General features: G+C 38.3%; 1 protein-coding gene across 1 annotated transcript in view; it reads right to left on the bottom strand.

The window, feature by feature from the left end:
- DSG3 (desmoglein 3) overlaps nucleotides 1-13,943 on the bottom strand; it is a 31,975-nt gene extending 18,032 nt beyond the window's left edge. Inside the window, exons 1-7 of the mRNA XM_052660371.1 lie at nucleotides 13,896-13,943; nucleotides 5,765-5,797; nucleotides 4,345-4,380; nucleotides 3,713-3,844; nucleotides 1,920-2,075; nucleotides 1,211-1,355; nucleotides 420-586 (exon numbers count right to left, since the gene is read on the bottom strand). Coding sequence (XP_052516331.1) covers nucleotides 420-586; nucleotides 1,211-1,355; nucleotides 1,920-2,075; nucleotides 3,713-3,844; nucleotides 4,345-4,380; nucleotides 5,765-5,797; nucleotides 13,896-13,943 — 717 coding nt within the window. The remainder of the gene's footprint in view (nucleotides 1-419; nucleotides 587-1,210; nucleotides 1,356-1,919; nucleotides 2,076-3,712; nucleotides 3,845-4,344; nucleotides 4,381-5,764; nucleotides 5,798-13,895) is intronic.
- Between the last annotated feature and the right edge of the window lie 817 nt (nucleotides 13,944-14,760).

Raw genomic sequence — 14,760 nt, forward strand, 5'->3', positions numbered from 1 at the left:
TCTAGAAACAGGAGTAAAATGGAAAGAAGTCAGGAGAAAAAGCACGGCATCAGAGAAGGCTTTATTCCAGATACAAATTTCTCCTTAGGAAATTTCCTTTTCCTCCGTCACATGAGGGATTAGCCCCAGTTCAGTCTCTGTCCGTGGATACAATACCTTCTCTTATTCCCTCAGTTTAACTTCCATGGATATGGGATACTCATTTGTTGAGGTACAATTGATTGTGCAGGTCTCAGACACACAACCCACCCCAGCAAAATCACAGTAGGATGCGATGAGCTTCCCTCAGTTGGGTCAGTTGAATCCAGAGAACCCCTCTTCCTTTCCTCTTTCATTCTTAGGTAGAAGGGAGTCACCTCTCTTGGGTTTCTTACAACTGAATCCTGAGTTATTGAATGCTCCCAAGTGCCTTGCTTTACCTCTCGATCAAGTGAACTGGTCAAAGTGCGGACTTCCCCCGTGTGTCTGCTTAGGAGGAACATGGGTGTGCTTGCAGGTTCCTGAGAGATGATTTTGAAGGCAATTTTAGAGTTCAAGTGGTTCGGTTCATCTGCGTCTGTGGCATTTAGGATCATCACCAGTGAGTCTAGGAGTACAGAAGTTCATTAAAGACTATGTAAAGATTGACATTATGTTCACGTTAAATATCCAACACAATTTCAAATTGATCTTTGTCTTTTAAGATCTTAAAACTATCTGTGTGCCAAAAAACTACATGTTACGTGCAATATCTCTTAGTCAGGTGACTGAGTCAGTTGACCTGTGCTGCCTTCCATAAAAATCCTCCACTTCTCACTAAGCCTTGGTTGGTTGTGTTGAGGTTGAGACTGTTTTGTCTTCATCTTTTTACCCTTGCTGAATGGCTTTATGGTTCTCTCTTTCCCCCCAATTATCCATGTAAGGAGTGTGTCTCTGTCTTTTATAATCTAAGAAGGCCCAGCTGATGCATCTGGGTTGTCTAAAGCCACCTCTTCAGCTTTGTGACTAGAATAAGCTTTGACTTGATAACACAACCACAACCTAGAAGTACAATGGCAGTGGATAAGTAGCTCAATCATAAATATTAGCAAGGAAGACTCAGACTGTCTTCATGAATTTTTCTACAAAACTACTGATGAAACTAAGAGAATAAAATGATGTACTATAATGATGCTTGTATCTGAAGTTAAACAAAAATAATTAAAAGTGGTAGTTACTGCAGAAGACTTACTCGAAGCACTATTTTCTTCAATTTCACCCTGGAATATGCTTTGTGAAAATACTGGAGCATTGTCATTTATATCTAAAATTTTGACCGTTAGTATAAGTGGTTTTTCTACCTCTTGTCCTAGGGTGTTAAGAGCACGACACGTAATCTAGAAAAGGAGAGGACATGTTAATGAATGTTCTACAACATCAGTTTGCTTATTATTAAAACTTGTCGAGATAAGGCCTCTCCTTGCATATACAGTACTTTTGTGCAAAGAGGAAAAATATTTTTCCCAAAGAGGAGACAAAGTAGGAAAGTGTCTTCTCTGGGTAGACTAGTTGTCCAAGTTGCCCCTTCTTGTGGGCTGGTACTGTGTCTCCTGTTAGCCTGAAAGTCTTGGCCAGAAGCATGCTGGAGTTCAGTGTTCATTCACCCTCCTGGGTTGTTCCTTCAGGGGCACAACCTTCAGAGGCTCTTTGTTTTATTTGTTTTTTTACTTTTACGCTGCACATTGCAGCCTGTGGGATTTTAGTTTCCCAACCAGGGATTGAACCTGCGGCCCCTGCAGTGGAAGCCCAGAGTCCTGACCACTGGATCACCAGGGACATCCAAGGAGGGCTCTTTGTTATTTGACCGTGGATGGATTCACGCACTGATATCCTTCTAGATTAACGTTCTAAAGTCACTGCCACAAGGGAAAGGGTGGCTGATATCGAGGATGCACACTTACCTGGAAGCTGGGGGTTACTTCTCTATCAACTATGGCCGTTATGTTAATTTCTCCAGTGTTTTTGTCAATGACAAAGATTCCAAAAGGGGGCTGATCAATTCCTACTCCAGAGATGTGGTAGGTAATTTTTTGGGTTGCTTCGAAGTCTGATGTAATCTGCAGCCCAAAATACCCAAAATGTTAAGGTGATCATCACTCAGGCCTCTTCCTTCCCACTGTGCTCCACACTCTCAAGTCATCTGTTCATTTTATTCATGCTTTCTGACACTGTGTTGTTTATTTTTTTGCCTTGGTAGCTACTAGGAATATGAAATAAATTCAAATTGTTTCCTCTGTTGGCCAGTATGGACCAATGTGCCTTAACCTTTCCAGCCTTAGAATATTTGCCCAGATTGTGGTCATCATGGTGATGTTAAAAGGTTGAGAGAAAGTCAAGGACACCTAATATTGACAAGCCTGCTACTGAATGCCTCCTTGCTTAGCAGATAACACTAAAAAAAAACACAAAAAGACATTTAGTTTTAAATAGGAGAAGCTGGAGAAAAAAGTGGAAAGTGATAGTATGCTAAGTGTTTAAAATATTAGAATGAATTGCTTTTATTATTAATCTTTAAATTTTTAATAGGGAAAATTTCAAGTGTATTATAAAGTTAGAATGTATAATGAACCTGATATATCTCATCACCCAGCTTCAAAGGTTCTGAATACATGGCCAATCCAATGCTGATTGTCAACCATCTTTAATTATCTTATTGCTGTTTGCTATGATTTCAAATCTACTTTTTTGTTTTTATCTAGGAATAGAGTTGCTTTGTTTTAAGAGTGTAGTTGTTTGCATTGAGGAAGCTGTCAGGATATTGCTGTGGACGTCTGTGACTGTCAATATACATTCAGCCCAGCTCTCGCTGAGCAACACTGGGGCTTATTGATTCAAGCGTGTGGAGAAGTCACTATGGCTGGGAGACATTTAAGCTTTAAATAGGAAGTTTATGAGGACTTCTTGAGAGTGTTCAGTTTGGGCAAGGCAACTCTTAGCTGATCTAAATGCCTCTCTGAAGAACTTGGGGCATTAGCTCCTGCCTGGGCAAGGCATCTTTTGCCTGGCAGTGGTGAAAACTGTAATCTTGCTTGCCACGACCTCTGTTCCCTAGCAGCGTGCTCTAGTGATAAGGGACTTTTGCTTTGGCACTGGCAGCCAGACATCAGCTTGTGATTGACTAAACTGACTCTCGTGAGAACCAACTGGTAGAAAGGTCCACCTCAGCTTAATCTGGACTCTATGCCTTTAACCTCTCTTGCCGGGGACAATAGTGTGATCAATCTACACTTGACTAGGAGTATGGTATTTTTTGGTTTATTGAGAGACATTATCCTATATGTTTTTAGCTTGTGAAATTGTCATAACTCCTGCAGTGAACCCGTGTTAGATACATTATTGGTAAAGACAGTCACCTTCTCTGGGGATAATTTGCTGTCCCGAACAAAGCACTTGGCCATATACATTTTTCTCTTCATTTGCTAGAATCTGAATCCCAAAAAGCATATCCATTGAAATATATTGAAATGGCTGTTAATTATTTTTAATTACTCTGGAAGCTGTAATTCCTTCATCTTTCTCTTTTAAGTTGATATTATTAATACTATTGTATTTTTTGTGTTATTGAAAATACTAAGTTATTTGTTCTATGGACTCCTCAATCTATATTTTGCTAATTGGAATTTCTGCATTATTCTTATTTACATCTAGTACATTTATTCTCAAAAATCACATTGCTTCTGCTCGTAAGACTTACTTTGGCAATTGGATTTCTGTTCGAGTTGTCTTCTCCTTCTCTGCAGGGTCTTGCGAATTTCACCCACTCACGTTTGTATCTCCTTTTGCCTTGTTGTATTGCTGTCTCATATTCTTCGTATTGTCCTTTTGTCTTATTCAAAAAGGGATTACATTTTATTATGCACATTATTGGAAATTTTTGCTTTGAGTGTTAATTACAGACATCTAGGTTGAAGAGTCTTCTATGTTTCAAGATATTTAAGATGGTTAAATACCCAATTTTCTCTCCCTGACACTATCATGCAAAGAAGAAACAGTAAATAACTAAAACAACTACAGAGCTATATGATTTTTAATCTTAGCATTTAACCGTATTTTATATTTCCTATATATATTCCACAACATCTAACTGTTCTGAGCACAAATACCGGTTTATCTGTTGATATTTTTAAGATAAGACAAAAGAATGCATGAGGTAAGTTACAATAATGACATTGATTTATGCTAGTATTTAAGTATTATTAGGTTAGTTGTTAGAATTGTATTTTCACAATTAAATTATTTAGTATTTTACAATATTAAATAAATATTTTTCCAGTACAATTTTTAAACTAAACTATTTTAATTGCAAAAATCTTTTTCATACTTTACCTGTATTCTCAATTCTCCATGAACCAAAAGAACCACCTGTAGACATTTAAAGAAAGTCAAATTAAACATGAATTCTTCAAATAAGTAATTACATAAGATAATAATTCTGATTTTTACATTCTGCTGTTCATATTGTAGTTGTTTCTGTTTCAAGAGGGAGGGAACACAGGTATGCCTATGGCTGACTCATATTGATGTATGGCAGAAACCAGCACAACATTGTAAAGCAATTATCCTCCAATTAAAAGTAATAAAAATAGGAAAGAAGTAGATTTGGAGAAGCAGTATTCAAAGAGCAAAAAAGAAAATAGTCTTCATGTAAATAGTTCCTTCAGTTGTGTAATCTATAATCTGTAATCTATAATCTATAATCTGTAATCTATAAATTATAGAATGTTAATGATGTTCAGGAGAATCTATTGGACTTTTCAAAATTCTAACAATTGGTGCAACAACCAGACATTTCTTACCTGGCTGCTCTATAAACACTTCCCAGGAGCTATGAAAGCTATTGCTTTGGGAAACAATAGTGAGCATCATTCTAATAAGCTTCAAAAAGTACCACAGGAGATTATTAAAAGCTGTGAACTACTCTACTGACTTGGCAAAGCTGTTTTCGTTAGTTGCAATTCCAGACTAAGGCATTTTCTTAGTCATATAAAAGTTGAGAGAATGGAAAGGAGCTAGTCTAATTTAGGGAGAAGGCAATGGCACCCCACTCCACTACTCTCGCCTGGAAAATCCCATGGATGGAGGAGCCTGGTAGGCTACAGTCCATGGGGTCGCTAAGAGTCAGACAGGACTGAATGACTTCACCTTCACTTTTCACTTTCCTGCATTGGAGAAGGAAATGGCAACCCACTCCAGTGTTCTTGCCTGGAGAATCCCAGGGACGGGGGAGCCTGGTGGGCTGCCGCCTGTGGGGTCGCACAGAGTCGGACGACTGAAGTGACTTAGCAGCAGCAGCAGCAGCAGTCTAATTTAGAGAATGAAATGTAAAAGATGGGGATGTGCTATTCCAATCACAAGTACTGTTTGCTGTGGAATGCGGATTTGTGCATCTCTGCTCTACTAGTTCAATTTAAATTTGAGCTGAATTTTCCTACTGATCTAAAAGAAATAAAGATAAGATGAAGCCAGGCCAGGCTAGGTCTTCACCTTCTCAAGAGTATACAGGAGCTTCATCTGTGTCATTTTCAGTGTTGTTTTCTACCTGGAATGCATTCTTCTTACCTTCACACACTTGAATACTGTATTACTCATCATTTTAAGTTCCAACAGTCTCCATGAAACTGTCCTTACTGATGTCTCTTTTTCTAAGTTTGCAGAACACATATTCTGTACTGTGCAATTTAGCCCATAATGGTTTACCGTGATTTATTATTTCTTATGGTTTTGTGTGCATTATATGGTGTCGAGCCAAGAGAATTGCAAGCTTTCCAAATCGGTGCTTCTATATTATTTTTATTGTTTTTTGCAATCCTTACAATACGGATCCCTTAGCAGATGTTTAAAAACTGTTTTCTGACTCACTGATTAACTAATTTGAAGACAATTTGGAAGGGAAAAGATTATGAAAAATAAATCAGGACAAAAGAATTATGTTTTATGTGTCAGATGCTATTCATAGAGCTTTATGTTTACCATTTCACTTAACACAGCAGCCATCTGAAGGAGACTGTAATCTGTCTTTTAGGGATGAAGAAAAGGAGAAAACTCATGAGAAAATGAGTACTTTGCCCCCACTAACAGCCCTCGGATTTGAATCTCTGCAGCCTGACTCTAAAGTGTGCACGTCACCACTACACTAGATTCTTAAGTCAGCGTAGATAAATAGAAAATAAAAGCAAGTCATAAAAAAAAGTTATGTGATAGTCAATTTAGATTTCTTCCTGGCAAAGACTGCAGTTAATTCTGAAACAATGTAGATTTATTACTTCACTTATTTTGGAAGGCTATAATAAAGAGGCAAGTCCCAGTCTGAACCAAAGGAAAGATGATATCAGACGTAGGATGCGAGGACCCTTCCATTCTAAAAATTTCAGTGAAATCTTGATTTCAAAGGATGTTTGCTAAAATTGTCATGGAAAAGAACCATGACTTGTGGTTATAACAGGTCTCAAAATGATTTTACAGCATTGCTGCTCTTTTTTAAACAGTATCATGAGTTACTTGGGGGCTTCCCAGTGAGTACTAGTGGTAAAGAATCCACCTGCCAATGCAGGAGACATGAGAGGCAGGTTCGAACCCTGGGTTGGGAAGATCCCCTGAAGAAGGAAATGGCGACCCACTTCAGTATCCTTGCCTAGAAAGTTCCATGGACAGAGGAGCCCAGTGGACTGCAGTCCATGGAGTTGCAGAGAGTCAGACACGACTGAGTACATATGCACACATGCATTATGTGGGAGAAAAGATCAGGGCAGTGAAGTCATTGCACACCTTTCTCAGTTCCCAAGAACAACTCAGCCCCACGTGCAGGGAGGGATGGACCAGGCATGATCCCTTTTACAGGAAAACTGGAGTCATCCTGAAAATATGAATCATGTTTGTACTAGCCCTGTGGAGAATGATTCTTCTAATAGACACTAAGACAAGATTTCTGTTTTTCTGGGAAGTGAAGGAAGGACAAACCCTAAACTGTGGAAATCGAGCATTGCAGACAGGTGTTTCTTACTTGTTAGGTCATTTCTTTGACTCAGAGCCCTTAAAGAAGCTACTCAGCCAAACCTTTACTCTTTCCCATCCTCTCTTTCAAAGTCAGACCACCAGGAACGTTTTCCAATTTTGGGGAATATTGTGAAAATATAATCTTTGTTGTGTTTTTAGGAATATGGGGACAGTTACTAAGAACACTTTTGAATAATGCAGTGCTTTTTAAATATGGATTTAGACATATAGTCATAGCTTTACATTATTCCCAAGTATTTTTTTAAAAAACTTTACTATTTGAGTTAATTAGTACTTACCATGCAGCTACTTAGTTATTTTAGTTACATTGTTCGTATAATTATTTTGAATACCTAATAAATATTTCAATAGCTTCTTGACAATATAAATCAATTAAGTTGTCCTTTTTGTGGCCTAGAGTCTAGAAAATAGCAGTGTGGAGAAAACACTCTGTATCTTGTGAATTTATTTTTCTTTCTTCCCTGTGTTCCCTGGTTATGGTTTTACAATTTTGACTGTATGATTTATAAAGCAGTGATATGGTCTAAATGCCTTGGTATACATAAGAATTAGAGATGTTTTATTAAAAGCAAATAAGATGTTTAAGTTAATAAAAAGCATGCGACATAAAGTGACCTGATGTCCACGTGCCCTATTTGCTAGCTAAAATGTATGTAGTTATATCATTAAGATTCCTATTGAGTATGGTAGGTGCTGCCAAGTGGCTTCAGTCGTATCCGACTCTGTGCGACCCCGTAGACGGCAGCCCACCAGGCTCCCCCGTCCCTGGGATTCTCCAGGCAAGAACACTGGAGTGGGTTGCCATTTCCTTCTCCAATATGGTAGGTTTGTAATAAACATATTTTGAGGATGTGGGTGACTGGATTTTTAAAAATCTTATATAATAACAATTGCTTTTTACTGAGTTTGGCTAAGGTTTTGTTTAGAGTACTCTGAAACTTCAGCATGGGGAAGGAAGGTCAGACTGTTTGAGTATGCATTGGATTCAGGAAGCTAGTCCTAGCCAGCATAAGGCATGGCCATTTTTCTCTGCATGGCTTAAGATCACACCCACTCCTCTCTGGGAAATTTGCAGAATGAGCTGGGTAATTCAAAGGAATCATTACAAATTTTAAACTTGATTTTTAAAATTAATAATTATTTTTGAAAAGTTCATGAAATATATGTATGTATATAGGTTGGTGATACTATTTTTATAATTGGTTAGATGCAAGATTATGTGTCAGATTAAAGAGATCAATAGATATGTATCAACTTTTTGAAATTAAGATTTTAGAAAATCCAGAAGTATTTTAATAAGCTTCATGTTTATCAAGGAAAATTCCTTAATTGAATGAAAATGATTTATGTTTAATTACTTAGGAAGTATTTAATTTAGGAGAGTTCAACACTTTAATAACTGATGTTTAGAGTAAATTCAATTTAGAAAATTAAGCCCTTTTTCAGAAGCTCATTTTAAGTACTGGGTAAGAGACAGTTTCTTCCCAGGTGGCTCAGTGGTAAAGAATCCACCAGCCAATGCAGGAGACGTAAGAGATGTGGGTTCAGTCCCTGGGTTGGGAAGATCCTCTGGAGAAGGAAATGGCAGTCTACTCCAATATTCTTGCCTGGGAAATCCCATGGACAGAGGGGCCTTGTGGGCTATAGTCCATGGGGTCACAAAGAGTCAGACACAACCTAGTCACTAAACAACAAGAACAAAGATGCAGTTAAGTGTAGAAATACAAAACTGGACATTGGATGTTGAATCCCTCAATTAAAATCCTAGTCTCATGATGTACTAGCTGAAAAACTTGAGAACATTATTTGATTTTTCAGTTTCCTTATCCATAAAATAGGTATAATAATTCTACTAACTTTATAGGTATGTTGTGAGGATTAAATGAAAACAGGTCTAAAACACATAGATGAACCCTAGCCTGCAGTAACTGCTTAATAAGTGTTAATTACCTCTGTTTGGACTTAAAAAAGATGTAAAGAGCCACTGTGATATGATCTTTTATTATTATCACTTATGTCAAGGCACATAGAACTCTTTCTTGAGCCTCAGAAAGAGATAAGAACCAGTGTTCCACTGTCCAGTGGTGTGATTTGCCCCCTGTGCAACTCCAGGGGACATTGTTCACATTGTAGTTTATGTGAATGTACCTCCTGGCATTGTGCAGTGTACAGCCTGGTCAACTGTGCAGTGGTCATACAAGGAACATGTGCACATTACACGGATTCAAGTATTCATAGTATAATTATGGATAGTAAACAGTTGCCTGTGTAATTCTTGTAATGAACTTCACAAAGCAAGCCGTCTCCTTGGTGGTTTAGTTGCCAAGTTGTGTCCAACTCTTGCCCTAATTCTTGTAATGAACCTCACAAAGCAAACCCTCTCCTTAGGCTATCAGATTGACTCCTAACTGGAAAGGAAGAGCCAAAGGCTAAGAGGTTTATGAGAAGCATCATGGACACCAAGTCTTCTAGTTCTAAATGAAAACCGGTTTCGAGTATTAAGCAACTGGGAGTGGTAATTGATGGAAGTAAATAATTACATCTTTCCCAAGGTTTGCATGTCAGTCAGGGCTGGCTGGAATCGCTTGGCAAGGTTATTCTGATTTTAGAATTTTAACTGTTGGAGAGGTTCAGGAGGAAATTAATTTTCATATATTCACCAGAATTGGAAATTGGATTGCTTCATCAATGAAGAGAAGGAAGGATGTGTCGAAGATTTTCCTTCTGTTAAAAATCTGGGCCACTTAGCTTACAATTCTTTTCTTAACAATTTGCTTTCTGGATGTTCTGTAGCGAAAGTGGTTGAAGGGTGTTCTGCTGTATTTGGGGCTTCCCTCATAGCTCAGTCCGTAAAGAATCTGCCTGCAATATCGGAAACCCTGGTTCGATCCCTGGGTCGGGAAGATCCTCTGGAGAAAGAAATGGCAACTCACTCCAGTCTTCTCGCCTGGAGAATCCCATGTACAGAGGAGCCTGGCAGGCTACAGTCCATGGGATCCCAAGAGGCGGACACGACTTAGTAACTAAATCACCACCACTGCTGTATTTAGAACACATTCTAACTCAGAGCTTGGTATTTAAACTACTTTTCTTTTTTTTTCCAGCATGAACACTATTAATTTGTTTAAAACATCATGCTTTAAACATCTTTGGATTTCAAACGCTTGTATTAGTTTTGTAATGAGTAAATCTTTACAGAATAATATTGTAACATGAAATTAAATGGCTTATTGTTTAGATGCTATAGGAGTGTTATTTGACAGACCATGTTTCAGATCTAATGGACTTTTGAAATACTGACCAGTAGTCTCCTTTGAAGACAAACATTGTTTTGAAAAGGTTAAATCTTTGAAGACAAGTATTTTTCAATCACAAAACCTTTCCCCAAAATATTTACTTGGTGTTGCGCAAAACAGATCAAGCAAACATGGGAAACAGATAAATGTTAAATTTTACAACATGCTGGTGTTCCTCACACAGTCCCCTCTCAATGAATCTAGAAGACTAAAGCAGTTCAAATTTGGGGTAATGCTCCAAGTTTAAAATTTTGTTATTTCCCTATACCCACTATCATTTAAAATTCAGGTTTAATTTTTTTCTGTCAATTTTCAAAAAATTAATCTCATAACTGTTTTTGATATGCCCTTTCACTCAAGAAAAATGTAGGTTCTTGACATTAAAACTAATGTCGGTCGTTGTTTAAAATAGGAAGGCAGAATATTAAGGCGTTATCAAGTTTCATCTTTATTACTAAAACATTACAAATAATAGGAAGTAGAGTCCTACAAAGCACTTTATATTTTCCGGAACACTTTTTTGCATTCATTGCTGTTTCATTTTTACTATGGTCATTCTCATTAGTCAGGGGGATATGATTATTCTTATTTGACAGCTGAGGAAGCAAAACCTGGAGTGAGTCAGTGGTACAGGCATAGACTGAAGTCTGTGATTTAGCTTTTATGTATTACCTCTCTAGGCAACCTTTGTATGGTCATAGGTTGGGGGAATTAACTCAAAACCTCCGAACAGGTCTTCCAACTTTCACACCCCACCCTTCAATAACAAAAGATGTACATTTCCACTCCACAACGCTTTTAAGAACATTGTTCTTTTCCCATCACCACACCATTTCGAAACTCTGGGTGGCTCCCCACTTCTAAAAGGATTTCACTACCCTTGACAGAATGCACTTTTCTGTCTGACCCTTATCTGCCATTCTAACGCACATCCGGATTCTCCAATGCAGCCAAACTAGTGTGTCCCTTACCCCTAGGCAAGCGCTGTAGTTGCACTTGCCTTTGCTCATGCTGGGCTGACGACAAAATATATGTCCCTGTGGCCCGTCTATATTTATCAGAGAGCAGCCCGAATCTCTCCTGGTCCATGAAGCCTGGTTTGCCTACCTCACTTAAAAAAATTTTTTTTTGATGTGGACTGTCTTTATTGAATTTGTTACAATACTATTTCTGTACTTTTTATGTTTTGGTCCCAAGGCATGCAGGATCTTAGCTTCCCAACTAGTGACTGAACCCACACCCTTTGGAAGGCAAAGTCTTAACCACTGGACCACCAGGGAAGTCCCTGCCTACCTCACTTCTGACTGACACTGCTTTCCATTAATGGGATTAAGAGTAGACCAGCACTGTCCAGTTGAAATAAAGTAACGAATCTGAATTGCATTATCGAATTTTAAATTTTTTAATATTCATATTAAAAACGGCTAAAAAGGTGAAATTAATATTTTCAACATATTTTTAATGAATGTACCCCAAATACTGTCATTTCAAATTATAGTCGACATAAAAATTATTGATGACATATTTTATGTTCTTTTTTGGGCTTCCCCTGTGGCTCAGTGGTAAGGAATCTGCCTGCAGTTCAGGAGACGCAGGTTCAATCCCTGGGTCGAGAAGATCCCCTGGAGGAAGGCATGGCGACCCACTCCAGTATTCTTGCATGGAGAATCCCATGAACTGAGGAGCATGGCAGGCTGCAGTCCACAGGGTTGCAAAGAGTTGGATGCAACTGAGCACATATGCATGCATGTTATTTTTTTTTCATACAGAGTCTTCAAAATATAATGTATACTTTATGCTTAACAGCACATCTCAATACAGATCAACCACGTTTCATGTGGTTAATAGCCACATGTGGCTCGTGGCTACCGTATTGGACAGAGCAGTTCTAGACCACTTAGTTTAATAATTATATATGACATTATATTGTTGTGTAAATAACTTGTACGTTTTTGTATGTGAGCCTGTGCAATTTTCCTGAGGGAGCTTCCCCCATGACTAGGATTATAGAGGCACTGTGGTGGGGGTTATAGTTTAGAGAGGCCTCATTCAATCATTCATTTACCCATTCTTTGAATAATTGTGTGTCCACTGTAAGGGAGATATGATGGTAGGTATTGGGGATGCAAAGAGGAATAGAACAGCCCTTGGTGTAAGGATCTTACAGCCACTCCAGAACCAGAAGGGTAACTGAGAGGGGTACACACCAGAGAAGGGAAAGAAACCCCCCTAAGTATGTGGCAGTCTTAATTCTGCGACAACACTATTCCGGCACACCCTGCCGCATATCCCCTAGCTTCACAGGCTGGTCATTGGCTGGGACAGATGGCTTATCAGGCTACCCGCAGTTCATTTAGTTCAGAAATGACCATCTGGAAAGGCGGGGAAGTCATACAACTGCCAGATTTCTCTTTACAACATTCTTGGGTCAATTAAATTCATTAGATTGCCGAAACAATTAGTTACACTCTTATAATAGAAACAGACTCGAACAGAAGGGTGTGATACCAGTTTTCTGCTTGACCATTGCCATGACAGAGAAGGCTAAGAAATGCTGGCTAACAGGCAGTCTATTCGAATTTTAAGCATATTTAATTTTTAGAAAGTTCTTTCTTGAGCTCTATTTCCCTGTAACTTCTTGAAGTTCAATTATCGCAATTTTTTAGATGAGGACATGAGGGAAACTAATGCTTAGGCCAACCCAACTTATTGTTGGTAAAATGAAGAATTATTATTAGGGATTTAAAAAACATTCATTATGGTATATTTCAGTATTTTGATATCTATGTGGAACTGATAATATTGTGACCAGTTTCTTCACTAAAACAACACAGTTAAGGAACACACTAATTTGTAACATCTAGTCTAGTTCTTTGCTCTCCAGATTCCACTACTCTTTTATCCAGTACTATATAAAACTTTCCTAGTCAGTAAAAGTTTTACTTTTCTGGAAAACTGGCTTATAAAAGATTAGATATATTTTGCACATAATGGCTTAACATAAACATTCTTTTCTTAATAACCCTCCCAACTTCTCCAGAATCAAACATTGCTTTGATTTTAATTCAGTGGTCTTAGACTACTTAAAAACATGTCAGGTATCAAGACCAGGCATGTACAATTCTTAGCCATGTGCTTGAGAGATATATATAACTTTGGGAAATAGACCTCGTTCTCGTTTATGTGTTTTACTTTGTGTAATAGAATAAAAGCCTGAACAAAAGGGTGAATAAAAGCATGACTTTAAAGAAAGTGAAGATACTGTGGAAAATAGACCTGCAATCAGGATTAATTAGTTCGCCAACTAAATATGCTAAATGGCGACTTTCAAATTCGTTTCTATCTGGCTTGGTTTTCCATGTGAAAATACAGCATTAAAAAAAAAACACAAAAACCAACAACAACAAAAGGGGGAAATTGGTAATCTTTGCAGTTTCATTTGCAGTTTCTTTCCACTGAACTCTTTTTAGAATTTTTAATAGGGATTCAGCAATCAAATTAACATTCTCTAACAAGGAGGGAAACAGGGAAAGTTTGCAATTATTAGGGGGAAAAAAAAGGACTTACCGTTAAAATGGCCAGAGCCCCTGTGGTTCTGAAAGGGAGCCAAGCCATGGTTTCTGATTTCCTTGGTAAACGAAGGGAGCTGCTGCTTTAGTCCTTCCAACCGTCGGCATACGATGTCTCAGGAAAGCCCTTTCTCAGCGCCTCTCCTGTCTTCAGGAGTCTGCAGATGGCCTGTTATGCAGATCCTCCCCACCCTAAACCGAGGATTGGTCTCACCAGAAACGCTTGCATCACTTTTGCTCCCAGGTAAAAACTTAGACACACCTCAATTCCTGAAGCAATGAAATCCTTTGTTGGAAGCTGAAAGAGAAGTTCACAGGCTAAAAACCAGTTCTAATAGGAAGGTACCAGATGAATAATAAATTAATCACAGTGTGGAAGGGCAAAAGCTAGCCTTGACTACACTGTAAAAGGATCTAGTTGGCTGGTTCTCATGGTGCCAATTAAAACTGAAAAGTAAAACAAAACATCCAAAATTCCCCCAAATCTAACATGTGGAAGAGCACTTATTTTTAGCTTGAGTATATGTGAGTAGATTTAAAGTTGAGCAAAATATATTTTGGGGGCTTCCCAGGTGGCGCAGTGGTAAAGAATCTGTCTGCCAGTGCAGGAGACATTGGCTTGATCCCTGAGTTGGGAAGATCCCCTGGAGAAGGAAATGGCAACCCACTCCAGTAATCTTGCCTGAAAAATCCCATGAACAGAGGAGCTTGGTGGGCTACAGTCCATGAAGATCTCAGTGTTAGACATGACTGGGTGATTGAGCACACACACACGAAATATATTTTAGGTGTTAAGCAATATATATTTTTTGAAAAAAACTGCAGATCTGAAGAAGAAAATCATCACATCAAGCAGTTGTTAA

Source organism: Budorcas taxicolor, chromosome 22 (genome assembly GCF_023091745.1).
Source record: "Budorcas taxicolor isolate Tak-1 chromosome 22, Takin1.1, whole genome shotgun sequence".
Classification (NCBI taxonomy): domain Eukaryota; kingdom Metazoa; phylum Chordata; class Mammalia; order Artiodactyla; family Bovidae; genus Budorcas; species Budorcas taxicolor.